At 41.9% G+C, this 26,929-nt stretch overlaps 2 protein-coding genes across 3 annotated transcripts in view; one reads left to right on the forward strand and one right to left on the reverse strand.

Moving 5' to 3' along the window:
- Positions 1-2,452, forward strand: part of tfam (transcription factor A, mitochondrial) — a 68,563-nt gene extending 66,111 nt beyond the window's left edge. The window contains exon 7 of one of the 2 annotated variants that reach the window (XM_034193903.1): positions 1,593-2,447. In XM_034193903.1, coding sequence (XP_034049794.1) covers positions 1,593-1,751 — 159 coding nt within the window. In that variant the 3' untranslated portion in view covers positions 1,752-2,447. Of the gene's footprint in view, positions 1-1,592 lie in introns of both variants that reach the window. The other variant, XM_034193904.1, reaches the window with a different exon arrangement.
- Positions 2,453-7,600: 5,148 nt separating this feature from the next.
- zgc:171971 (uncharacterized protein LOC569690 homolog) overlaps positions 7,601-26,929 on the reverse strand; it is a 46,116-nt gene continuing 26,787 nt past the window's right edge. Inside the window, exons 5-8 of the mRNA XM_034194677.1 lie at positions 25,727-25,835; positions 25,314-25,588; positions 8,593-8,745; positions 7,601-7,822 (exon numbers count right to left, since the gene is read on the reverse strand). Of these exons, the coding sequence (XP_034050568.1) occupies positions 7,688-7,822; positions 8,593-8,745; positions 25,314-25,588; positions 25,727-25,835 (672 nt within the window). The 3' untranslated portion in view covers positions 7,601-7,687. The remainder of the gene's footprint in view (positions 7,823-8,592; positions 8,746-25,313; positions 25,589-25,726; positions 25,836-26,929) is intronic.

Consider the following 26,929-nt stretch of genomic DNA (forward strand, 5'->3'; position numbering starts at 1 on the left):
TGTGTGTGTGGGTGTGTGTGTGTGTGTGTGTGTGTGTGTGTGTGTCAGGGCTGTGAAAATTACGTGGATCCACGGGATTCCACGGATTTCACCATGGGGACGGGGTGTTAGTGATGTACTCTTTAATCGTGATCATCACTGAGTTTTTAAAATGCTTATCGCAAAGCGTTCTCTTTTTTTACAACATCGTGTAAGTTTTATACATCCGCGGACACTGGTCTGTGTGTTACAGATACAAATCAGTTTCCTCGGATCCGCGGAGTTTCGCAGAGGAAAAATGCCACTCAAAGTGTAGCTGTTACAACAGTTGTCGTAAAGCAGGACTGGTTGGTTGCTGCGGCGACGCTGTGTGGCTGCTGTGTATCTGCTGTGCGGCACTTAAGCTAAATGTAGCATGTGAACATCACAAATTTTCAGAGCGTTCATGTTTTTAAAAGAAGAATTTTGCAGCATGTCTGTGTCACGGAGCGACATCGCACAGAGAAAAGTTTGAAACTGTTTGAAAAGTCTTATAAGGACAAGAATCTGTGGAATTGTCGCTGGCTTCATCAACACACCTGAAAGATAAACGGGAAAAGTGAACTGTGCCCTTTCAGGAAAACACGGTAGGAATTTTTCTCTCCCTGGAAAATAAACATTCTGCTGTTCAAACAGGATTTTAGGCAAGATTATGTGACTCTTTCCTTTTTCGCTAATCTAGACTTTCTTTCATTGTAAAAAAAGACATTGTGGCTTTAAATGATTTATGCTGCATGAATTTACACAAGAATGTGACTTTTTACTATAAGGTATGTTACTGATATTTTACCATGATTTTCCAAATATTCTCCAAGCTTTAGCTGTGGTTTTTAAAATGCTGTAACAGTCTTTTCAGTCTTCATAAATTTCATGTAGTTTAATTGTTCTGAGTTGATGCATAATTTGGTTTACAGTTAAAAGGAAAATCATTCCAGGTCCTACTTCCACGTCACATTCTGTTATTTCAACATCATCATTGACAGGTCAAATAAAAGGTTGAATATAGGATCATTTAAATATCCACTAATTTAGAGATTTGTTCTTCCAGGTGATGCTGAAAAAGTTTCCTCTGATTTCTCAATTTTCATTTCACAGCCCTGGTGTGTGTGTGTTTGTGTCTGTGTCCGTGTGTCCCTGTGTGTCTGTGTCCGTGTGTCCCTGTGTGTCCCTCTGTGTTTGTGTCCCTCTGTGTTTGTGTCCGTGTGTCCCTGTGTGTTCGTCCGTGTCCCTGTGTGTTCGTCCGTGTGTCCCTGTGTGTTCGTCCGTGTGTCCCCGTGTGCGTGTTTGTATCTGTGTCTCAGTGTGTTTGTATCTGAGTATGTGCGTGTCCCCGTGTGTGTTTGTATCTGAGTATGTGCGTGTCCCCGTGTGTGTTTGTATCTGAGTATGTGCGTGTCCCCGTGTGTGTTTGTATCTGTGCGCGTGTCCCCGTGTGCGTGTCCCCGTGTGTGTTTGTATCTGTGTATGTGTGTGTCTGTGTGTGTGTGTGTGTGTGTGTGTGTGTATATATTTAGAACAGCAACAGACTGAAAGGTTCCTGGTCTACATACTGAGAACGTTGTTCTGTGTCTCAGGTCTACACACAGTTGGCAGAGGATGACAAGATCCGCTACAAGAATGAGCTGAAGTCCTGGAAAGACCACATGCTGGAAATTGGGCGAAGCGATGTGATCCGTGACGGAACTCGGCCCGCGACAAAACCTCGTAAACGTTCAGTGGCCAAGACAAAATGAAGTGGGGCAGGTCTTCTGTGGCTATGAAACCACAAACAGCTGGACGTTTGACAGGAACATTTTCCAGGTCTGTGGAGTCACACTGACAGCAGAACACGGCTTTGTATCGTCTGAGTCTGGACTCTGGACACCTCAGAAGTGTTTATTGAAGACTGTTTTTTGTTTTGTAAAGGGAAGAACTTTTACTTTTGGCAAACACACAGTAAGAACCTGACTGAACCATCGTTGGCACCAGCATCAAACTGTGACGCCTGATGCAGCAAAGACCACAGAGTGAAACTGAAGACCATGTTAGTGTGAGACGCTGTAACGGTGTGTCAGAACTAAGAAGCTTTCACAGAAACAGCATCATGTCCCCAAAGACAAAGATGGTCATGTCTGAATTCCGCCTCTTGTCTCTTTGTGCTCATATGAAGTTTTGTTCTTTGTGTTAGTTATCAAGTTTGACTTTGAAAATGTTCTTTTGCTTGCACAAGAAACAAAATTAACCACAGGTTCAACCAGTTATCTCCTGAATAAACATTTAGATGATCTTTTTGAAAGAAACAAAAGTATTTTGGTGTCCGTCTGTCCGTCCTAAACAGACTGAGACCTGCTGGTGCTGGTGTGGGAGTCTATGGTTCCTCTGGATGGGGCCAGCCAAGATCGGTCCTCACTGAGCTGCCTGGACTGAGACCATGTAGATTAGGTGTCTTGTCAGCTCCTTATACACACACACACACACTCACTCTGTCTCTCTTTGTGTGTTTCTGAAGGACGTGTAACTCCAAATCTGAACACTGGGACTATTCAGAAAATGCAATTAAAACCCCTGAATTGACTTGCATTTATTTCAGACAGTATGGACCCAGGGGCCTGTACTACGAAGCGGGGTTACTGGCTTATCAGGGTAACTTCGGTAGTAAGTTGATGACGTGTGGAGTAACTTCCCGGCTAACCCGTACTACGAAAGGTGGATAGGTTTCCACCGAGGTATGCTGCCACGGCAACTTACGCCGTGCGGCAAACCTGCTCCAAGCAGGTTCTCGGTTAGCTTGAGGTTTTCGCTTAACCACTCCCTTTATAAGTACCGTCCATCCACCTTCAATCACTCCGAAGACAATGCCGGCCTACCTGGATGATCCGTTTGATATTGGGGCACAAATTGTGAGGGGCTCTCTTCACAGGGCGAGGGTTTTAAAGACCACCGGAATCTGCTGACATACCTGGACGATATTCTCTATGAAAGATATAGATTCTCAGCCGAGGGAATTCGTCATCTTTGTCAGCTGATCGGGCCAGAAGTCTGTAACATCACCCATCGTACACTGTAAAAAAAAAAAAGACTGTTTTTACAGGAAAACATTGGCAGCTGTGGTCAGGGGAATTCCTGTAAAAAATACAGCAGTTAAATGTACAAAAAAAGAGAGCTCTTGTTTGTAGATTTAACAGTTCTTTTAATGTGAGTCAGCCGTGGTTCATTCACTGTTAATCCATATGCATATTATGTCTGTAATGTTATCTACTGTGCTGCTCTGTATGTTTTACAGGAATTCCTTGGTAACCACTGCTGCCAGCGTTTTCCTGTAAAAACAAGTCAGATTTTACAGTGTAGCAATGCCCCGACAATCGAGCAGATAATGTGCCTTGTGCCTATTTTGCCAGTGGACAATTTATGTATTCCATCGGTGATGCTGAACATCTGAGATTCGCAAGGTAGTACTTGCTCTTTCTAAACTGTTGGATGCATTTGTCGTTTTCCCTGGCCATTTATCCGCAATGCAAATCAAAGAAGGGTTTTATGCAGTCGCGGGTAATTATTAATATCAAAATAGGTCTAATGCATGTCCATTAATTAGGCGAAGTGGGGCTTATCAAGCTATGAATATAAACCTACCGTTCTGAAGGATGTTTTTATATTTCACCTTCACCTGCCGCCAGGTGCGTTTGGCACTGCTATTGCATCTGAAATATTGACAGGATTAGGAATAGCAATCATACAGTCAAGGTAGCCTATTTAGGAAACATTAAATTAACCTAACATTTATTAGTAGGCCTATGCTCACTTCTGAATCGTGTTGCATCTGGGCGTAATTAATGAAAGAGGGTCATTTCTTTACACATATTAGACATTGATTGATTGATTGATTCCACAGGTTAATCATCTGTAACAGATTTGGAGAACAATTGAATTGTTCTTACGCCTTTACCCGATCAGCAATACGTTGCCAACAAGCCTGTCTTGCTTTATTGGCAGACGATGTGTTCGATTTCCCCCTTAACGTTAATTTAAATTGCTCGTAGCTCCGCATAATAATCGTGCATTCTTCAGTAAAGTAAGGTGACCGCATCATTGAAAAATGGTGACGTGTGCTGCAACCCGCCCTTTTTATGTGAACGCGCACATACAACCCCTGGCAAAAATTATGGATTCACCGGCCTCGGAGGATGTTCATTCAGTTGTTTAATTTTGTAGGAAAAAAGCAGATCACAGACATGACACAAAAGTAAAGTCATTTCAAATGGCAACTTTCTAGCTTCAAGAAAAACTATAAGAAATCAAGAAAAAAAGATTGTGGCAGTCAGTAACGGTTACTTTTTTAGACCAAGCAGAGGAAAAAAATATGGAATCACTCAATTCTGAGGAAAAAATTATGGAATCACCCTGTAAATTTTCATCCCCAAAACTAACACCTGCATCATATCAGATCTGCTCATTAGTCTGCATCTAAAAAGGAGTGATCACACCTTGGAGAGCTGTTGCACCAAGTGGACTGACATGAATCATGGCTCCAACACGAGAGATGTCAATTGAAACAAAGGAGAGGATTATCAAACTCTTAAAAGAGGGTAAATCATCACACAATGTTGCAAAAGATGTTGGTTGTTCACAGTCAGCTGTGTCTAAACTCTGGACCAAATACAAACAACATGGGAAGGTTGTTAAAGGCAAACATACTGGTAGACCAAGGAAGACAGAAAACTTAAAGCAATATGTGTCAAAAATCGAAAAATGCACAACAAAACAAATGAGGAACGAATGGGAGGAAACGAGTCAACGTCTGTGACCTAACTGTAAGAAACCGCCTAAAGGAAATGGGATTTACATACAGAAAAGCTAAACAAAAGCCATCATTAACACCTAAACAGAAAAAAAACAAGGTTACAATGGGCTAAGGAAAAGCAATCGTGGACTGTGGATGAATGGATGAAAGTCATATTCAGTGATGAATCTCGAATCTGCATTTGGCAAGGTGATGATGCTGGAACTTTTGTTTGGTGCCGTTCCAATGAGATTTATAAAGATGACTGCCTGAAGAGAACATGTAAATTTCCACAGTCATTGATGATATGGGGCTGCATGTCAGGTAAAGGCACTGGGGAGATGGCTGTCATTACATCATCAATAATAAGTTTACGTTGATATTTTGGACAGTTGAAAGGATGTTTGGGGATGATGAAATCATTTTTCAAGAAGATAATGCATCTTGCCATAGAGCAAAAACTGAAAACATTCCTTGCAAAAAGACACATAGGGTCAATGTCATGGCATAGGGTCAATGTCAACGAGCAGATCTGATTTGATTTAGGTGTTAGTTTGGGGGATGAAAATTTACAGGGTGATTCCATAATTTATTCCTCAGAATTGAGTGATTCCATATTTTTTTCCTCTGCTTGGTCTAAAAAAAGTAACCGTTACTGTCACAATCTTTTTTCTTGATTTCTTATAGTGTTTCTTAAAGCCAGAAAGTTGCCATTTGAAATGACTTTAGTTTTGTGTCATGTCTGTGATCTGCGTTTTTTCTACAAAATTAAACAACTGAATGAACATCATCCGAGGCCAGTGATTCCATAATTTGTGCCAGGGGTTGTACTCCAATTAGGTTAACACAGGTTCAACAAATCAACATCTTATTCAGCGTCGTAGTACCGATTAACACCACTTGAGAAAACCAGGTTTTGTCAACCCCGGTTTAAGAGGTTGACCCTGGGTTACATCTGAGTAAGTTAACCCCGCTTCGTAGTACAGGCCCCAGTTCCTTACAGCTTAGGTCAGGTGGGCAAATATTTTTTGCAAAGGGCTAAATGAGAAAAAGAAAATGTTGTGGAGGGCGGGGCCAAAAGACTAAAGTCAAGTCTGCAAAACAATAATTTCATTCCAATATAAAAAGCAGTAAATAGCATTGTTTTGACAAACTAGATGTTCTGATTAGTCAATAAAAAAGGTTACCGTACAAAAATGTAATTTATTCAAATTTTCCAAGACAATAGTGAACAAATTGTGAAGCATTTCTGACTCATTACATTTGTGATCATTTTCAGTCACATTGACTCCAGAATGCATTTTGAGTTTAATATACTGTTGAAATTGAAACTTACTGTTGGAACAAGGAGGTTATGTCACAATTGTCATTGTAAACCAGATATTAAAGACGAGTTCCAATATTATTGTCACTGAAGTGTGCAGAAAAAAGAGGAAAGTATCCCAGTACACTAGTTCTTATGTCTGTGCGTGACCACCACTTTTTACATTTTTCTGTTTTTCAGGGGTTTTTTTTTATTATTATTCAATGAGATAAATTTAGTCTGTTGATTTTCAACAAGTGTATCAAATGTGAAGCACAGCTGACAGATGCTCATCAGTGAGAGAGGACTTGTAACTGGATTTATTAAACTTCATCAAATCCACCGCTCTCTTTTTGGCATGAGCGGATATTTTTGAGGAGCGATGCACATTGATTGGATTCATCATTTACAAGAAAAGAATGGTTTTATTTTGATAGGACAGCTGAATGAAAGAGTCAAAAGGTTGGGAAAAGGTGGACGAATGATCTGCAGCTTTCCCATCACTGAAAAGCCTACGCGCCAAGAGTGCATGAGTGTGAAAATGAAACATTCACAATCATGGGACCAAAAGTGGGAATAAAACCAAATGGTCTCTGGCGCTGGATCCATGGCTTCGTCCACCATCTCTGTCCCCACAGATAGTTCCTTGTGGATCACACGAACGCTGTGTGGCGTACGTGATCACCCCGCGGCAGGCTGTGTGGCGCGGGGTGAACGCTCTGCCAGGCTCTGCTACACTCCGGGGGACACGCAGCCACAAATGGCTTGGGAAGTGGATGATGGTCGATCACAACAATAGCTTAATAGAACAGTAAATATTTTATGCTTTAATTTCCAGGTATTTGCAGGCCAGTCCGAGTCCGCCAAAGGGCCCGATACGGCTTGTGGGCCATAAAATTCCCAGGTGTGGTTTAGTTTAAATATTTTGAATTAATCCTTTCACGTACACGTTTGCTTGATCAGAACTGTGTCCGGTTTAAACAGAAGGACAGCTGTATCTCCTCGGAACAGTCGGGACTTCGGTAAACGTAACGTGCTGTCTGCTGGGACACATCCTGAACCTCAAGCACGCTTGTTGTGACGATGTGCCCCAAATCTGGCAACTGTACCGGAAGACCAGAAGCACCAGGACCCTAAAGAAGTGGACCTTTATCCTGCAAAGTTAGCAGCAGTACCTCTGACCTTTGACCTCACGACTACATAAGAGCTTCCCAGGCATCTCTGGATCTCAAAGGCCGAGGACCCAGAGACATGAACGTCCCTGCTGAGATCAAAGAACGTTTCGAGTCTAACACTTACCACATACACACTTCTGATAGGAAGTCCTTAAAAAACTGGATCTTAGTCCTGCTCCGGGGCCATCGCCCGAGTTGCTCGTTCAACTTCTCAAATGTAACAATTGGGACATCCATTGATACAAAAGTAGCAATTTTCAGGATGTCTTGGAGCAGTCAGGTGGACAAACGGCTCACGATCAGAGGACAAGAAAATGAACATGTTTTATTTAACAATGAAAAATAGTTAAAACAGCTGCGTGCATGGACACATGAAAACAGGAATGAGACAGTAGGTGGGGCTCGACGTGTCCCTCTGTCCTCTGCTGAAAATTTTCATCTGGCTCCTTCTGTGACAGCTTCTTGGAGTAAAACCTGGAAGTCCGGAGACAGGACCAGCTTGCGGTGGACGTTCCCCAACACCATCATGTCTCCAGTCCGAGCGTCGGACAGACGCACTGAAACCAACTGCTGCAACGGAAAAGAGCAGAGATGCCATTGTTTTACGAAAAAATCCGATATGACTCTAAACAAAACATTTCTCACGAGTGTGCAACAACCTTGTATTAAAAAAATCCTTGTCCTAAAAATCGTTCTGCCTGCCTTCACTTCGCATGCATCATTTCGGACCACAGCAGCACATCTGAGACAGTCTCTTCACACAAAGCGATCAAATGGATTAATGGGATTATTAATAAAGTAGAACCTCTTAAATCATTCTAAAGTCAGTTTGAAGCAGAAACGAGGCCGTTTTAAGCAGAAACTCAGCAAAACTCTGATACATTGAAATGACCGACGCGCAATGAACGCATCAGCTAGCAGCTCGTGTAGCCGCGGCGCTCTGATTGCTTCCTCCATTTTTTATGATGAAATAATGCTGAATTTATGTGGGAATGATTCTTGTACAAAAGCTTCAGATATCTGTCACTGAGATAGATGATGACCGGAGTGCCGTTTGAAGCAGAAACAAGGTGTTAATCGGTGAACCGCAGTTGATGACGCGTACGCAGTGAAGGCAGGGTGGACCGATTTTGAGGGGGGGACTGTTCGGATGGTTCAATGCAGAGGACAAATTTCATTGTATGTGTATATATTTGCAGTGGCAATAAAGGCTCTATTCTAAAGTAACACTCTGACTTTAGTTTCAGAGAGATGAGCGGCATCTCTAAAGAAGTAACGGTCTGTGACATCATCATTATGTTTTTCTGATGGCTCGTTGTGGTGACAGTGAGCGGGAGCACCTGAAGGAAGGAGAACGCCGCTCCCTCAGAGACGTCCATGACAATATCACCCAGTTTCAGCTGCATCTTGCCTGACTTCCTGATCTGGAGTTTTCCCAGAAATCCTTCTGGAATATCTGACAGCACCATGGAAGTGTCCTTGACTCCAGGACCCTAAACACAGACAAGTGACCAAACATTCATCAGCATGAATATTGCAAATAAGCAACGAGCTGTCAGATGTCTTCTGAAGATTGCCCCCCTGCTGATCCTCCGCTGGTGGACCCTCAAACCTCCACATTTATATGGATGATTGCTATGATGAAAAGTATTTATCTGGGGTTTGAAACATGAACCTGATCTGAACACTGGCGATGTGCTGACAGCGTTGTTTTTTTGTTGGTGACTAAAAAAAAAATAAAAAAATTCTAGCTTGCTGTTGGTATTTAAATGGTGTCAATTGCGTCCAAAGGAAGGTTTGACAAAATGATCTAAAGCAGAAAGTTTCACAAACAAAACAAAAGATCAAAGTGAGATTTTAAGTAACCCTCAACATCTTAGTTTGCACTTGATGGTTGACGATAGGTTCTAAGGAGACTGCTGATAAGACCAACTTTATCCAAAAGAAAATTATTTAATTACTGAAAGTTACCAGTGAACAATGTTTATTATTTTTTAAATAAGACATTTGCATAAGATGTTCAACAATGTATATATCCTGCAGAAAGGGAGGAGTTATACAGCCTGATTGCCACAGATAGGAAAGACCTCCTGTGGTGTTCTGTGGTGCACCTCAGTGGTCTCAGTGTATGGCTGAAGGTGCTCTGACAGGATGTCGTGTGGAATGCAGGTGTGGGAGGTGTTGTCCTGGATGCTGAGCAGTTTCCTCAGCATCCTCCTTTCTGACACCTCCATCACAGGTTCTCGCTCAACCCCCAGGACAGCCAGGTCTCCTGATGAGCTTGTTGTTGTTGTTCATGTCAGCTGCCCCAGCACACTACAGTGTAGATGACCAAATGATAAAACATCTTCAACATATTTTTGCAGACTTTGAAAGATCTGAGCCTCCTGAGTAAGTACAGTCTGTGCTGACATTTCTTATACACATACAGTCCAGTTTGTTGTCTATGTGGACACCTACAGTAGTATTCAGAATAATAGTGATATGTGACTAAAAAGATTAATCCAGGTTTTGAGTATATTTCTTATTGTTACATGGGAAACAAGGTACCAGTAGATTCAGTAGATTCTCACAAATCCATCAAGACCAAGCATTCATGATATGCACACTCTTAAGGCTATGAAATTGGGCTATTAGTAAAAAAAAGAAAAAAGAAAAGGGGGTGTTCACAATAATAGTAGCATCTGTTGTTGACGCTACAAACTCAAAACTATTATGTTCAAACTGTTTTTTTAACAATCCTGTGAATCACTAAACTAGTATTTAATTGTATAACCACAGTTTTTCATGATTTCTTCACATCCACGAGGCATTAATTTGTTGGTTTGGAACCAAGATTTTGCTTGTTTACTAGCGTGCTTGGGGTCATTGTCTTGTTGAAACACCCATTTCAAGGGCATGTCCTCTTCAGCATAAGGCAACATGACCTCTTCAAGTATTTTGACATATCCAAACTGATCCATGATACCTGGTATGCGATATATAGGCCCAATACCATAGTAGGAGAAACATGCCCATATCATGATGCTTGCACCACCATGCTTCACTGTCTTCACTGTGAACTGTGGCTTGAATTCAGAGTTTAGGGGTCATCTCACAAACTGGCTGCGGCCCTTGGAACAATTTTACTCTGTCCACAAAATATTCCTCCATTTCTCTTTAGGCCAGTTGATGTGTTCTTTGGCAAATTGTAACCTCTTCTGCACGTCTTATTTAACAGAAGGACTTTGCGGGGGATTCTTGCAAATAAATTAGCTTCACACAGGCGTCTTCTAACTGTCACAGCACTTACAGGTAACTCCAGACTGTCTTTGATCATCCTGGAGCTGATCAATGGGTGAGCCTTTGCCATTCTAGTTATTCTTCTATTCATTTTGATGGTTGTTTTCCGTTTTCTTCCACGTCTCTTTTTTTTTTGTCCATTTTAAAGCATTGGAGATCATTGTAGATGAACAGCCTATAATTTTTTTATATAAGTTTTTTTTTTATAAGTTTTCCCCTCTCCAATCAACTTTTTAATCAAACTACGCTGTTCTTATATAATATAATTTATTAATTTATATAGCGCCAAATCACGAGTAATCACCTCAAGGCACTTCACAAGCATTTAAAAGCAGAATAAAATGAAAGACTAAAATACAATAAAAAATTTAACCATAAAAAATTAAGTAAAATAAATAAAACATATAAAAAAAGGACACACAATAAAATACTAATGATAAAACAGGGAGAAGAGATGTCTTCAACCTGTTGTATTTGTGCAGGCAGATCATTCCACAGAGCTGGAGCGCGGTGATAAAAAGCTCTGTAACCCGCTGACCTTTTCTTCACCCTCGGGACACACAATAGTCCTGCACCCTGTGAACGCAGAGACCTTGCCAGCACATAGGACTCAACCAGGCTGGCGCCAGTCCGTGAACAATTTTATAGTCCAACAGTAATACCTTAAAATCTGATCTCAAGGAGACTGGAAGCCAGTGAATACATTCCAGAACCGGCGTAATATGATCAAACCTTCTGCTTCGCGTGAGAAGTCTGGCAGCAGCATTTTGAACCAGCTGAAGACCCCTGATGCTGGACTGTGGTAAACCAGAAAACAAAGCATTACAATAGTCCAATCTAGAAGAAACAAACGCATGAACCAGAGTCTCAGCATCAGCCATAGACAGGATGGGATGAATCTTTGCTATATTTCTTAAATGAAAGAAAGCAGTCCTCGTAATGTCCCTAATGTGGAGGTCAAAGGACAACGCAGGGTCAAAATTTACCCCAAGGTTCCTCACTTTGTCAGTATGATGTATAACACATGAACCCAGGCTAAGCGCCAGCTGATCAAATTGATGCCGATGTCTTGCTGGACCAAGAACCGTCATTTCAGTCTTATCAGAGTTAAAAAGTAGAAAGCTGGTAGACATCCAACTTCTCACTGCTGCGAGACAGTCCTGTAAAGATTTTATGTGGACAGGATTTCCAGCAGCTATCGGCATATACAACTGAGTATCATCAGCATAGCAATGAAAAGCAACCCCAAAACGCCGCAAAAATGTTCCAAGGGGTGCCATATACAGGGAAAAAAGCAGGGGACCCAGAATGGATCCATGCAGAACCCCGAACTTCATGCCCTTAAAGTCAGAGGTAGTGTCGTTGCACAAAACACAGTGGGAACGACCAGACAAATAAGACGTCAGCCACGCAAGAGCAGTTCCAGTAATCCCGAAACAGTTTTCTAGCCTATCAAGTAGAATATGATGATCAACTGTGTCAAATGCAGCACTGAGATCCAACAACACCAATACTGTAGTAGTATCCGAGTCCATTGCTCGCAGAAGATCATTAACTACTTTAATAAGTGCTGTTTCTGTGGAGTGATGTCTTCTAAAAGCAGACCAGTGGCTCAAAAAGGTCATTCTCAGTAAGATAGTCCACAAGCTGCTGTGAAACCACCTTTTCCAGAATTTTAGAGCAGAATGATAGATTTGATATCAGCCTATGATTTTTCAATACACCAGGATCAAGATTAGGTTTCTTGAGTAGTGGTTTAACCACGGCAGATTTAAAACAATTGTCTTCACTGTTCTTCTGAACAATGTCTTGAACGTCCCATTTTCCTCAGGCTTTCAAAGAGAAAATCATGTTCAACAAGTGCTGGCTTCATCCTTAAATAGGGATTCACTGATTCACACCTGTTTGTTCCACAAAATTGACAAACTCACTGACTGAATGCCACACTACTATTATTGTGAACACCCCCTTTTCTACTTTTTTTTTTTACTAACAGCCCAATTTCATAGCCTTAAGAGTGTGCATATCATGAATGCTTGGTCTTGTTGGATTTGTGAGAATCTACTGAATCTACTAGTACCTTGTTTCCCATGTAACAATAAGAAATACTCAAAACCTGGATTAATCTTTTTAGTCAAATAAGCACTACTATTATTCTGAACACTACTGTAGGTACTTGTAGTAGTTCAGTATGTCCACCACAGTTCCAGTGATGGTAACTGGGTTTGGACGGGTTTTCAGTCTTCTGAAGTCCACCACCAGCATCTTCGTCTTTGATACGTTGACCTGCAGGTGGCTGAGTCCACACCATTTCATAAACCTGTCCACCACACTCCTGTACTCAGTCTCCTGGTCACTGCCCACAATGGCAGAGTCGTCCGAAAACTTCTGCAGGTGGCAGGACTGAGACCAGAACCTGAAATCTGAGATGTTGTAGAGTGTGAACAGGAATTGAGACAAGACTGTCCCCTGTGGTGCCCTTGTGCTGCTCCTGATGGTGTCGGATGTGATGTCCTGAAGCCTCATGTACAGTGGACGGCTTGTGGGGTAGTCGCTGATCCAGGCCACCAGTGGAGCCTCCACCTTCATGTCCTGCTGCTTATCGCTGAGCAAGTCAGGCCAGGTAATGTTGAATGCACTGTAGAAGTCGAAGAATATGACTCTCACAGTGCTGCCTGTCTCCTCTAGGTGAGAGTAAGCTATGCGCAGCATGAAGATGATACCATCCTCCACTCCCCTGTTGGACTGGAACACAAACTGCAGTGGGTCCAGTGATGATTCGGTGACCGTGTGGAGGAGCCTCAGGGCAAGCCTCTGAAGTGACTTCATAACGTGATGTTTGGGCCACAAGTCTGTAATCATTAAGTGTGTTGGGTTTCTTCTTCTTGGGCACAGGGACCAGACATGAGGTTTTCCACAGCTCAGGAACAACCATCTGGCTCAGGCTCAAGTTGAAGATGTGCTGGAAAATCCTACACAGCTGGACAGCACATTCCTTCAGCACTCTGAGGCTGAGACCTTCAGGACCCGCAGCCTTTCCTGGACACAGGCAACTAAATTCTCTTCTCACCTCCTCAATGATGATGATGATGGAAGGCATCAAGGATAATGAGGATGTACTGGAGGGAGGGGAGTGGGGTCAGGTTGGTGGGAGGAGGGGGTGCACAGGGGAGGGGGAGCAATGAGAGTAGCTGGGGGAAGGGTGGGCAGAGTCTATTTTAGATTAGACAGAACTTTATTGATCCCTTGGGAAGACTGAAATTGAGGTTCCAGCAGCATTGTATAGCAGCACACAGGGTAAGAAGCACCACGAGCATCAAAGTGAAAGTTAAAAAAGAACAACTTGCAAATATAAATACCAGACATACTGATTGCTACTGATTTACTGGCTACTACTTCTCCTCCCTGAGTGAGGAGTTGTACAGTCTGATGGCCTGAGGCACCAGGCAGCAATGTCCTTCACTCGGCTCCTGTGTTGTCATAACTCTTTAAGAAGGTTTAGTTCATTGGCCTCATGAAAGTCTCCTTCCATCATCTGGTCCACCTTCTTGCCATGACTAGTGATGGTTCTCATCCCCTTCCACACCTTCCTCATGTTGTTCTCCCTGAGCTTGTTCTCCAGCTTCCTCCTGTAACTGTCCTTCCCCTCTGTGATGTTCTTCCTCCGTTCTTGCTGCTCCCTCTTCACTCCTTCTGCCTTCTCCACTCCTGAATGCAGCCTTCTTCCTGTCCAGTGTCACCTTGATGTCAGTCATCACCCACGGTTTACTGTTGGAGTAATATTGTCTGTGCAGAAGTTGATATAATCCGTTATGCAGTCCATAATGCTTTCCTGCTTTTGATGTCTTCCCCCTGCGCATCACAGAACGCAGTCCAATCGGTCGCCTCAACACATCCACAAAGACTGTCTTCAGCCTCCTGTGAACACCTCCATACCACGCTGGTGATCACAGGTTGCTGTTGAACTGCAGGAATAAACCAGGTTATGGTTCGCTGTGGCACGGTGTGGGTTTTAGACATTCCAATGTTCTCCAGAACCATTTTACAACCCCGATTCCAATGAAGTTGGGATGTTGTGTAAAATGTAAATAAAAACAGAATACAATGATTTGCAAATCCTCTTCAACCTATATTCAATTGAATACACCACAAAGACAAGATATTTAATGTTCAAACTGTTTTTGTGAAAATATTTGCTCATTTTGAAATGGATGCCTACAACATGTTTTAAAAAAGCTGGGACAGTGGTATGTTTACCACTGTGTTACATCATCTTTCCTTCTAACAACACTCAGTAAGTGTTTAGGAACTGAGGACACTAATTGTTGAAGCTTTGTAGGTGGAATTCTTTGCCATTCTTGCTTGATGTACGACTTCAGTTGTTCAACAGTCCGGGGTCTCCGTTGTCATATTTTGCACTTCATAATGCGCCACACACTTTCAATGGGCGACAGGTCTGGACTGCAGGCAGGCCAGTCTAGTACCCACACTCTTTACTATGAAGCCACTCTGTTGTAACACGTTCAGAATGTGGCTTGGCACTGTCTTGCTGAAATAAGCAGGGACGTCCCTGAAAAAGACGTTGCTTGGATGGCAGCATGTGTTGCTAACAGGATGTACCTTTCAGCATTGATGGTGCCATCACAGATGTGTAAGTTGCCCATGCCATGGGCACTAACACACCCCATACCATCACAGATGCTGGCTTTTGAACTTTGCACTGGTAACAATCTGGATCATCTTTCCACTTTTGTCCAGAGGACATGACGTCCATGATTTCCAAAAACAATCTGAAATGTGGACTCATCAGACCACAGCACACTTTTCCACTTTGCGTCTGTCCTTTTCAAATGAGCTCAGGCCCAGAGAAGGCGGTGGCGTTTCTGGATGTTGTTGGTTTTCATTTTGCATGATAGTTTTAACTTGCACTTGTAGATGTAGCGATGAACTGTGTTAACTGACAATAGTTTTCTGAAGTGTTCCTGAGCCCACGCAGTAAGATCCTTTACACGATATTTGTTTTTAAATGCAAAACTGAGTGATTGAAGGTCACGGGCATTCAGTGTTGGTTTTCGGCCTTGCTGCTTACGTGTAGAAAGTTCTCCAGATTCTCTAAATGTTTTTTATATTATGGAATGTAGATGATGGAATCCCTAAATTCCTTGCAATTGAACATTGAGAAACATTGTTCTTAAACTGTTGGGCTATTTTTTTTCACGCAGTTGTTTACAAAGTGGTGATCCTCAACCCATCTTTGCTTGTGAACGGCTGAGCCTTTTGGGGATGCTCCTTTAATACCCAATCATCACACTCACCAACATCAGATAGTTCATGTTGCTTGCACCATTTCACAATAAAACGTTTAATGCTAGCATCCCAGCAAAATTTTTAGTGTGAAACACATGCCGTCAGTGTTCCTTGCGACTGAGTTTAACTTTGACAACACTGAGGAGATGTTGGCTAAAATCCGCTTTTTGATAACACCAACAAATTTCCCACTATTTGTACAATGTTTCAGTAAGTACATAAGCTGAATAAAATCTTATATTAGCTGTGAGTTCAAGTTTAAATAAACTGTGTTCTGGAGTGGGGGTACTGAGGATTTGCCGTTTTAAATATTCTACATATTCTGTTTAATTTTGTCTGAGTCTCTTCCAATAACCCGTTTAATAAGAATCCTTTTACAGTGGGGCCAAAAAGTATTTAGTCAGTCCCTGGTTGTACCAGTTCTCCTACTTAGAAAGATGAGAGAGGTCTGTAATTTTCAACATAGGTACACTTCAACTATGAGACAAAATGAGGGAAAAAAAATCCAGGAAATCACATTGTATAATTTTTAAAGAATTTATTTGTAAATTATGGTGGAAAATAAGTATTTGGCTAATAACAAAAATTCAACTCAATACTTTGTAATATAATCTTTGTTGGCAATGACAGAGGTCAAACGTTTCCTGTAAGTCTTCACCAGGTTTACACACACTGTAGCTGGCATTTTGGTACATTCCTCCATGCAGATCTCCTCTAGAGCAATGAAGTTTTGGGGCTGTCACTGGGCAACACGGACTTTCAGCTCCCTCAACAAATTGTCTATGGGGTTGAGGTCTGGAGACTGGCTTGGCTACTCCAGGACCTTGAAATGCTTTTTATGGAGCCACTCCTTTATTGCCCGAGCGGTGTGTTTGGGATCACCGTCATGCTGGAAGACCCAGCCATGGTGCATCTTCAATGCTCTCGATGGAAGGAGGTTTTAGCTTAAAATCTCACGATACATGGCCATGTTCATTCTTCCCTTAACAAGGATCAGTCATCCTGTCCCCTTTGCAGCAAAACGGCCCCAAAGCATGATGTTTCCACCCCCATGCTTCACAGTAGGTATGATGTTCTTGGAATGCAACTCAGCATTCTTCTTCCTCCAAACACGAGTTGAGTTTTAACCAAAATGTTCTATTTTGGTTTAATCTGACCACATGATATTCTGCCAGTCCTCTTCTGGATCATCCATATGTTCTCTGGCAAACTTCAGACGGGCCTGGACATGTACTGGCTTAAGCAGGGGGACACGCCTGGCACTGCAGGATTTGAGTCCTCTCTGTGTAGTGTGTAGCCTTTGTTACTTTGGTCCCAGCTCTCTGCAGGTCATTCATCAGGTCCCTCCATGTAGTTCTGGGATTTCTGTTCACGATTCTCATGATCATTTTGACCCCAGGGGATGACGTCTTGAGTGGAGCCCCAGATTGAGGGAGATTATCAATGGTCTTGTATGTCTTTCATTTTCTTACAATTGCTCCCACAGTTGATTTATTCACACCAACCTGCTTGACTATTGTAGATTCACTCTTCCCAGCCTGGTGTACATCTACAATTTTCTTCCTGGTGTCCTTGGACAGCTCTTTGGTCTTGGCCATGGTTGAGTTTGGAGTCTGACTGTTTGAGGCTGTGGACAGGTGTCTTTTATACAGATAATGAGTTCCAACAGGTGCCATTAATACAGGTAACAGGTGGAGGACAGAAGAGCTTCTTAAAGAAGTTACAGGTGTGTGAGAGCCAGAAATCTTGCTTGTTTGTGGGTGACCAAATGCTTATTTTCCACCATAATTTACAAATAAATTATTTAAAAATCCTACAATGTAATTTTCTGGATTTTTTTTTTTCATTTTGTCTCTCATAGTTGAAGTGTACCTCTGTTGAAAATTACACACCTCTCTCATCTTTCTAAGTAGGAGAACTTGCACAATCAGGGGCTGACTAAATACTTTTTGGCCCCACTGTATGTTTATATAAATCAAATCAATTCAAATCAATTTTATTTATATAGCGCCAAATCACAACAAACAGTTGCCCCAAGGCGCTTTATATTGTAAGGCAAGGCCATACAATAATTACGGAAAAACCCCAACGGTCAAAACGACCCCCTGTGAGCAAGCACTTGGCAGCAGTGGGAAGGAAAAACTCCCTTTTAACAGGAAGAAAACCTCCAGCAGAACCAGGCTCAGGGAGGGGCAGTCTTCTGCTGGTACTGGTTGGGGCTGAGGGAGAGAACCAGGAAAAAGACATGCTGTGGAGGGGAGCAGAGATCATCACTAATGATTAAATGCAGAGTGGTGCATACAGAGCAAAAGAGGAAAGAAACACTCAGTGCATCATGGGAACCCCCCAGCAGTCTAAGTCTATAGCAGCATAACTAAGGGATGGTTCAGGGTCACCTGATCCAGCCCTAACTATAAGCTTTAGCAAAAAGGAAAGTTTTAAGCCTTAAGTTTTAAGAGAGGGTGTCTGTCTCCCTGATCTGAACTGAGAGCTGGTTCCACAGGAGAGGAGCCTGAAAGCTGAAGGCTCTGCCTCCCATTCTACTCTTACAAACCCTAGGAACTACAAGTAAGCCTGCAGTCTGAGAGCGAAGCACTCTATTGGGGTGATACGGTACTATGAGGTCCCTAAGATAAGATGGGACCTGATTATTCAAAACCTTAGAAGTAAGAAGAAGAATTTTAAATTCTATTCTAGAATTAACAGGAAGCCAATGAAGAGAGGCCAATATGGGTGAGATATGCTCTCTCCTTCTAGTCCCTGTCAGTACTCTAGCTGCAGCATTTTGAATTAACTGAAGGCTTTTCAGGGAACTTTTAGGACAACCTGATAATAATGAATTACAATAGTCCAGCCTAGAGGAAATAAATGCATTAATTAGTTTTTCAGCATCACTCTGAGACAAGACCTTTCTAATTTTAGAGATATTGCGCAAATGCAAAAAAGCAGTCCTACATATTTGTTTAATATGTGCATTGAATGACATATCCTTGTGGAACTCCATAATTAACCTTAATCTGTGAAGAAGATTCCCCATTTACATGAACAAATTGTAATCTATTAGATAAATATGATTCAAACCAACGCAGCGCAGTGCCTTTAATACCTATGGCATGCTCTAATCTCTGTAATAAAATTTTATGGTCAACAGTATCAAAAGCAGCACTGAGGTCTAACAGAACAAGCACAGAAATGAGTCCACTGTCTGAGGCCATAAGAAGATCATTTGTAACCTTCACTAATGCTGTTTCTGTACTATGATGAATTCTAAACCCTAACTGAAACTCTTCAAATAGACCATTCCTCTGCAGATGATCAGTTAGCTGTTTTACAACTACCCTTTCAAGAATTTTTGAGAGAAAAGGAAGGTTGGAGATTGGCCTATAATTAGCTAAGATAGCTGGGTCAAGTGATGGCTTTTTAAGTAATGGTTTAATTACTGCCACCTTAAAAGCCTGTGGTACATAGCCAACTAATAAAGATAGATTGATCATATTTAAGATCGAAGCATTAAATAATGGTAGGGCTTCCTTGAGCAGCCTGGTAGGAATGGGGTCTAATAGACATGTTGATGGTTTGGAGGAAGTAACTAATGAAAATAACTCAGACAGAACAATCGGAGAGAAAGAGTCTAACCAAATACCGGCATCACTGAAAGCAGCCAAAGATAACAATACGTCTTTGGGATGGTTATGAGTAATTTTTTCTCTAATAGTTAAAATTTTATTAGCAAAGAAAGTCATGAAGTCAATACTAGTTAAAGTTAAAGGAATACTCGGCTCAATAGAGCTCTGACTCTTTGTCAGCCTGGCTACAGTGCTGAAAAGAAACCTGGGGTTGTTCTTATTTTCTTCAATTAGTGATGAGTAGTAAGATGTCCTAGCTTTATGGAGGGCTTTTTTTTATAGAGCAACAGACTCTTTTTCCAGGCTAAGTGAAGATCTTCTAAATTAGTGAGACGCCATTTCCTCTCCAACGTACGGGTTATCTGCTTTAAGCTGCGAGTTTGAGTTATACCATGAAGTCAGGCACTTCTGATTTAAGGCTCTCTTTTTCAGAGGAGCTACAGCATCCAAAGTTGTTTTCAATGAGGATGTAAAACTATTGACGAGATAAGAGTGTATCTTGCTTGCCTCTGCTGGTGGTTGGCTGTCACTGCGGTATTGTATCACTTCCTGTTCCGGAGCACAGCGGTGTTTTTCTGTATCTGTTAGCTGTTTAATCTGCGCAGTTAGATTGATCTAGTTATCTAGATTACGATTTGTTTCCCAGTGTAATCTTTACGTGCCTAACTAAAGCACTCCTTCTGCTGAATCACCTCTAAATTATTTTACACATTATTCACTTTGCGTGTTTTTAGGAATCCGCTAGCCTTAGCGTAGCTACTAGCTCTTAGCCGATTTAGTCATGGCGGCTTCTCCTGTCTCCCGCACTTTTCTGCTCTGAGTGTGAAATGTTTAGTTATTCCTCGGCCTCCTTTAGCAGTAACGGTACTTGTAATAAGTGTAGCTTATTCGTAGCTTTGGAGGCCAGACTGGGCGAATTGGAGACTCGGCTCCGCACCGTGGAAAATTCTACAGCTAGCCAGGCCCCTGTAGTCGGTGCGGACCAAGATTTTAACATCCACACAGATGCTGAGAATGACAGCCTCAACACTGCATTTAATCTATTATTAGACTCTATTGGCTTTGCTCAAAAAGTAAATGAGTCCACCCACCACTTTAATCATATCTTAGATCTTGTTCTGACTTATGGTATGGAAATAGAAGACTTAACAGTATTCCCTGAAACTCCCTTCTGTCTGATCATTTCTTAATAACATTACATTTACTCTGATGGACTACCCAGCAGTGGGGAATAAGTTTCATTACACTAGAAGTCTTTCAGAAAGCGCTGTAACTAGGTTTAAGGATATGATTCCTTCTTTATGTTCTCTAATGCCATATACCAACACAGTGCAGAGTAGCTACCTAAACTCTGTAGTGAGATAGAGTATCTCGTCAATAGTTTTACATCCTCATTGAAGACAACTTTGGATGCTGTAGCTCCTCTAAAAAAGAGAGCTTTAAATGAGAAGTGCCTGACTCTGTGGTATAACTCACAATCTCGTAGCTTAAAGCAGATAACCAGTAAGTTGGAGAGGAAATGGCGTCTCACTAATTTAGAAGATCTTCACTTAGCCTGGAAAAAGAGTCTGTTGCTCTATAAAAAAGCCCTCCGTAAAGCTAGGACATCTTACTACTCATCACTAATTGAAGAAAATAAGAACAACCCCAGGTTTCTTTTCAGCACTGTAGCCAGGCTGACAGAGTCAGAGCTCTATTGAGCTGAGTATTCCATTAACTTTAACTAGTAATGACTTCATGACTTTCTTTGCTAACAAAATTTTAACTATTAGAGAAAAAATTACTCATAACCATCCCAAAGACGTATCGTTATCTTTGGCTGCTTTCAGTGATGCCGGTATTTGGTTAGACTCTTTCTCTTCCGATTGTTCTGTCTGAGTTATTTCATTAGTTACTTCATCCAAACCATCAACATGTTATTAGACCCCATTCCTACCAGGCTGCTCAAGGAAGCCCTACCATTATTTAATGCTTCGATCTTAAATATGATCAATCTATCTTTGTTAGTTGGCTATGTACCACAGGCTTTTAAGGTGGCAGTAATTAAACCATTACTTAAAAGCCATCACTTGACCCAGCTATCTTAGCTAATTATAGGCAATCTCAACCTTCCTTTTCTCTCAAAAATTCTTGAAAGGGTAGTTGTAAAACAGCTAACTGATCATCTGCAGAGGAATGGTCTATTTGAAGAGTTTCAGTCAGGTTTTAGAATTCATCATAGTACAGAAACAGCATTAGTGAAGGTTACAAATGATATTCTTATGGCCTCGGACAGTGGACTCATCTCTGTGCTTGTTCTGTTAGACCTCAGTGCTGCTTTTGATACTGTTGACCATAAAATTTTATTACAGAGATTAGAGCATGCCATAAGTATTAAAGGCACTGCGCTGCGGTGGTTTGAATCATATTTGTCTAATAGATTACAATTTGTTCATGTAAATGGGGAATCTTCTTCACAGACTAAAGTTAATTATGGAGTTCCACAAGGTTCTGTGCTAGGACCAATTTTATTCACTTTATACATGCTTCCCCTTAGGCAGTCTTATTAGACGGTATTGCTTAAATTTTCATTGTACGCAGATGATACCCAGCTTTATCTATCCATGAAGCCAGAGGACACACACCAATAGCTAAACTACAGGATTGTCTTACAGACAAGACATGGATGACCTCTAATTTCCTGCTTTTAAACTCAGATAAACTGAAGTTATTGTACTTGGCCCCACAAATCTTAGAAACATGGTGTCTAACCAGATCCTTATCTGGATGGCATTACCCTGACCTCTAGTAATACTGTTAGAAATCTTGGAGTCATTTTTGATCAGGATATGTCATTCAAAGCGCATATTAAACAAATATGTAGGACTGCTTTTTTGCATTTACGCAATATCTCTAAAATCAGAAAGGTCTTGTCTCAGAGTGATGCTGAAAAACTAATTCATGCATTATTTCCTCTCGGCTGGACTATTGTAATTCATTATTATCAGGTTGTCCTAAAAGTTCCCTAACAAGCTTCAGTTAATTCAAAATGCTGCAGCTAGAGTACTGACGGGACTAGAAGGAGAGAGCATATCTCACCCATATTGGCCTCTCTTCATTGGCTTCCTGTAATTCTAGAATAGAATTTAAAATTCTTCTTCTTACTTATAAGGTTTTGAATAATCAGGTCCCATCTTATCTTAGGGACCTCGTAAGTACCATATCACCCAATAGAGCGCTCGCTCTCAGACTGCAGGCTTTACTTGTAGTTCCTAGGGTTTGTAGGAGTAGAATGGGAGGCAGAGCCTTCAGCTTTCAGGCTCCTCTCCTGTGGAACCAGCTCCCAATTCAGGATCCGGGAGACAGGACACCCTCTCTACTTTTAAGATTAGGCTTAAACTTTCCTTTTTGCTAAGCTTATAGTTAGGCTGGATCAGGTGACCCTGAACCATCCCTTAGTTATGCTGCTATAGACGTAGACTGCTGGGGGGTTCCCATGATGCACTGTTTCTTTCTCTTTTTGCTCTGTATGCACCACTCTGCATTTAATCATTAGTGATCGATCTCTGCTCCCCTCCACAGCATGTCTTTTTCCTGGTTCTCTCCCTCAGCCCCAACCAGTCCCAGCAGAAGACTGCCCCTCCCTGAGCCTGGTTCTGCTGGAGGTTTCTTCCTGTTAAAGGGAGTTTTTCCTTCCCACTGTAGCCAAGTGCTTGCTCACAGGGGGTCGTTTTGACCGTTGGGGTTTTACATAATTATTGTATGACCTTGCCTTACAATATAAAGCGCCTTGGGGCAACTGTTTGTTGTGATTTGGCGCTATATAAAAAAAAATGATTGATTGATTGATACTCTATCTCACAGATCCTCATATCCTTAAACCTAGTTACAGCGCTTTCTGAAAGACTTCTAGTGTAATGAAACTTATTCCCCACTGCTGGGTAGTCCATCAGAGTAAATGTAAATGTTAAGAAATGATCAGACAGAAGGGAGTTTTCAGGGAATACTGTTAAGTCTTCAATTTCCATACCATAAGTCAGAACAAGATCTAAGATATGATTAAAGTGGTGGGTGGACTCATTTACATTTTGAGCAAAGCCACTTGAGTCTAATAATAGATTAAATGCAGTGTTGAGGCTGTCATTCTCAGCATCTGTGTGGATGTTAAAATTGCCCACTATAATTATCTTATCTGAGCTAAGCACTAAGTCAGACAAAAGGTCTGAAAATTCACAGAGAAACTCACAGTAACGACCAGGTGGACGATAGATAATAACAAATAAAAACTGGTTTTTGGACTTCCAACTTTGGATGGACAAGACTAAGAGTCAAGCTTTCAAATGAATTACAGCTCTGTCTGGGTTTTGATTAATTAATAAGCTGGAATGGAAGATTGCTGCTAATCCTCCGCCTCGGCCCGTGCTACGAGAGTTCTGGCAGTTAGTGTGACTCGGGGGTGTTGACTCATTTAAACTAACATATTCATCCTGCTGTAACCAGGTTCTGTAAGGCAGAATTAAATCAATATTTGATCAATTATTATATCATTACTAACAGGACTTAGAAGAGAGAGACCTAATGTTTAATAGACCACATTTAACTGTTTTAGTCTGTGGTGCAGTTGAAGGTGCTATATTATTTTTTCTTTTTGAATTTTTATGCTTAAATAGATTTTTACTGGTTATTGGTGTTCTGGGAGCAGGCCCCGTCCCTACAGGGATGGGGTAATGAGGGGATGGCAGGGGGAGAGCAGCTGCAGAGAGGTGTGTAAGACTACAACTCTGCTTCCTGGTCCCAACGCTGGATAGTCACGGTTTGGAGGATTTAAGAAAATTGGCCAGATTTCTAGAAATGAGAGCTGCTCCATCCAAAGTGGGATGGATGCCGTCTCTCCTAACAATACCAGGTTTTCCCCAGAAGCTTTGCCAATTATCTATGAAGCCCACCTCATTTTCATTCAAGGGGAACATGCAGCTAAACATGTCACTCCCGGTCTGATTGGGGAGGGGCCCAGAGAAAACTACAGAGTCCAACACTGTTTTTGCAAAGTTACACACTGATTCAATGTTAATTTTAGTGACCTCCGATTGGCGTAACCGGGTGTCATTACTGCCGACGTGAATTACAATCTTACCAAATTTACGCTTAGCCTTAGCCAGCAGTTTCAAATTTCCTTCAATGTCGCCTGCTCTGGCCCCCAGAAGACAATTGACTATGGTTGCTGGTGTCGCTAACTTCACATTTCTCAAAACAGAGTCACCAATAACCAGAGTTTGATCCTCGGCGGGTGTGTCGCCGAGTGGGGAAAAACGGTTAGAAATGTGAACGGGTTGGAGGTGTGCACGGGGCTTCTGTTTAGGACTACGCTTCCTCCTCACAGTCACCCAGTCGCCCAGTATTGTTTTTAAAACAATATGAAATAGTATATTCAAATAATAATATAAGTACACCTCTCCTTGATAGGAGTTGGAACTGATTCTTCTCTAGAGTTGTCCAGGGTGTGATGCGCCAGGTGAGTGTGCGGGGATACTTATGAGTTCCCGGCTGAACGCTGCTATGTTGAAGTTTACCCCAGTAGATGAGGGTCGCCTCCCTGCGCCTTCAGGTGGCGTTGGGAAAACTCTGAGTGCTGTTTGTCCGTATGCACCAAATAGCAGTTCAGAGTATTTGGCCTTCTTGGAGTGTCTGACTGGAGTCCTGTATGGGGCTCCAGTGGGGCACTCCATTGTTCTGCTGGGGTATTTCAACACACACACGGGCAATGACAGAACTGATGTGTGAGAACATTCCGCATCTGTATGTGGCTCACATATCTCTCTCACTTCTAACAGATCACTTTAATCATCTTACCCCCATTGCCAACGCACCGTAGGTGTTTGTTGGTTCACAGCAGCTTTCAGCCTCTTGTCTAACTTGCTGGTGGCGCCTCCTGCTGTCGGGCTGACCCCGGCTTTGAGTGGACACCCCGGCGCTCCGCCTGGCATACAGTCAGGCAGCTGCATGAAGAACAGGTCCTCCTGACCCGACAGCCTGAGAGCTCGCAGAACCTCCACCAGTGAAGGCTGCTCTGGCCCCTGGACTTTAGATGTTGGACCCCGAGCTCCACAGGGTGCTGTTCTGAAGCCAGACATATGTCCCGTACCTGCCAAAAAGACAATTATAAAACATTAGAATACAACGGATCCTTTCAAGATCCAGAGAAGACATGTCCTTGCAACGTAGCTTTAGCATACTATCTATGCTACCAAATCCACCCAGCGGTAAGAGATGATATTCTCACTCAAGGTGTTGATCAGTGATTCCTTCTTCATCACATTGGTGGACTGACACAGAGGCAGCAGAATCGGTCTCAGTTTGGCATCGTTTGTCAGACCCAGATCATCGATAAACTGTGTGGCAAAACATTGTGGGTTAACATTCACCGATAGCAGCAGACCACGTGGAGAGAACGCCGCTGACACTGCTATCAGAACGAGTGAACTGTCTGCCATACTTCTCACGTATAAATTTTTTACTTTTGCTACATTCAGGTGTGTAAACAGCTGTTGGTTTCAGTCACCACCTGCACAGGTATGACGCCGTTGGCAGTGGTCCGAGCGTCGTCAATGCCACAGAGCAGTTACCTGTGTCCACACTGCACCTGTTCTTCTGCAGTGGACGGCAGGAGACAGGTTTCCATTAACCCCCAAACTGTCACATTTGAAGTAGTTAATTGTAAGTACTCTTAATGTAACCACATCTATTTCTCAAATATCACAAAATAGTTTACGCTCGCATGAGGTCATTTTTCAGGCTATTCAAAAAAGCATACTTATACTTTTTCCTACTAGTACAGGACACGATTTACAGGACATTCCAAAATATGAGAAACACTACATGTGGGTAAAGTATGACACGCAGATGACATCACAGCAACACTGGATTCAAACTACAAGATTGGAATATAGTAATACATCAATTTCTACCATATTGTATGGAAAACTATAAAAAAAAAAAATCATCACAGGCCACATATTTTGTACAATCTGTATCAGGGCGCCCAACCTTTTTTGAACCAAGTTCTACTGTATTGAGATTTACCAAGTCAAAAGCCGTAGCATAGCATAGGTTGAGTTCTTTTTCAGATCAAGTTTCTCTCAGTGATCAATGCGGCATTTTCATTTTTGAACCCATTTCCCATTACAGCCAATACCATCGGTGAAACCACCAAGCAGGAAGTGGAGCTGTATGTATAATAAACGTAATGGGTATAACAAGACTATAAAATGTATAATAAGGGTATAAAAAGAGTATAAAAAAGTATAATCAGGTATAATAAGTATCCAGTTGTGGGTGATTCTTAGACTACGGGCACTTATGTCCTTTGATCATATTGTATGAAAAACAGAAAAAAGGGGAAATTTCACACTTTTATAGTTATCTTTACAATGAAAGTGTGTTAAGAAATTTGTTCTAGTAGTCTATGATGACTTTTTTCACCTTT

The sequence above is a fragment of the Thalassophryne amazonica genome, chromosome 18 (assembly GCF_902500255.1).
Source record: "Thalassophryne amazonica chromosome 18, fThaAma1.1, whole genome shotgun sequence".
Taxonomy (NCBI): Eukaryota; Metazoa; Chordata; class Actinopteri; order Batrachoidiformes; family Batrachoididae; genus Thalassophryne; species Thalassophryne amazonica.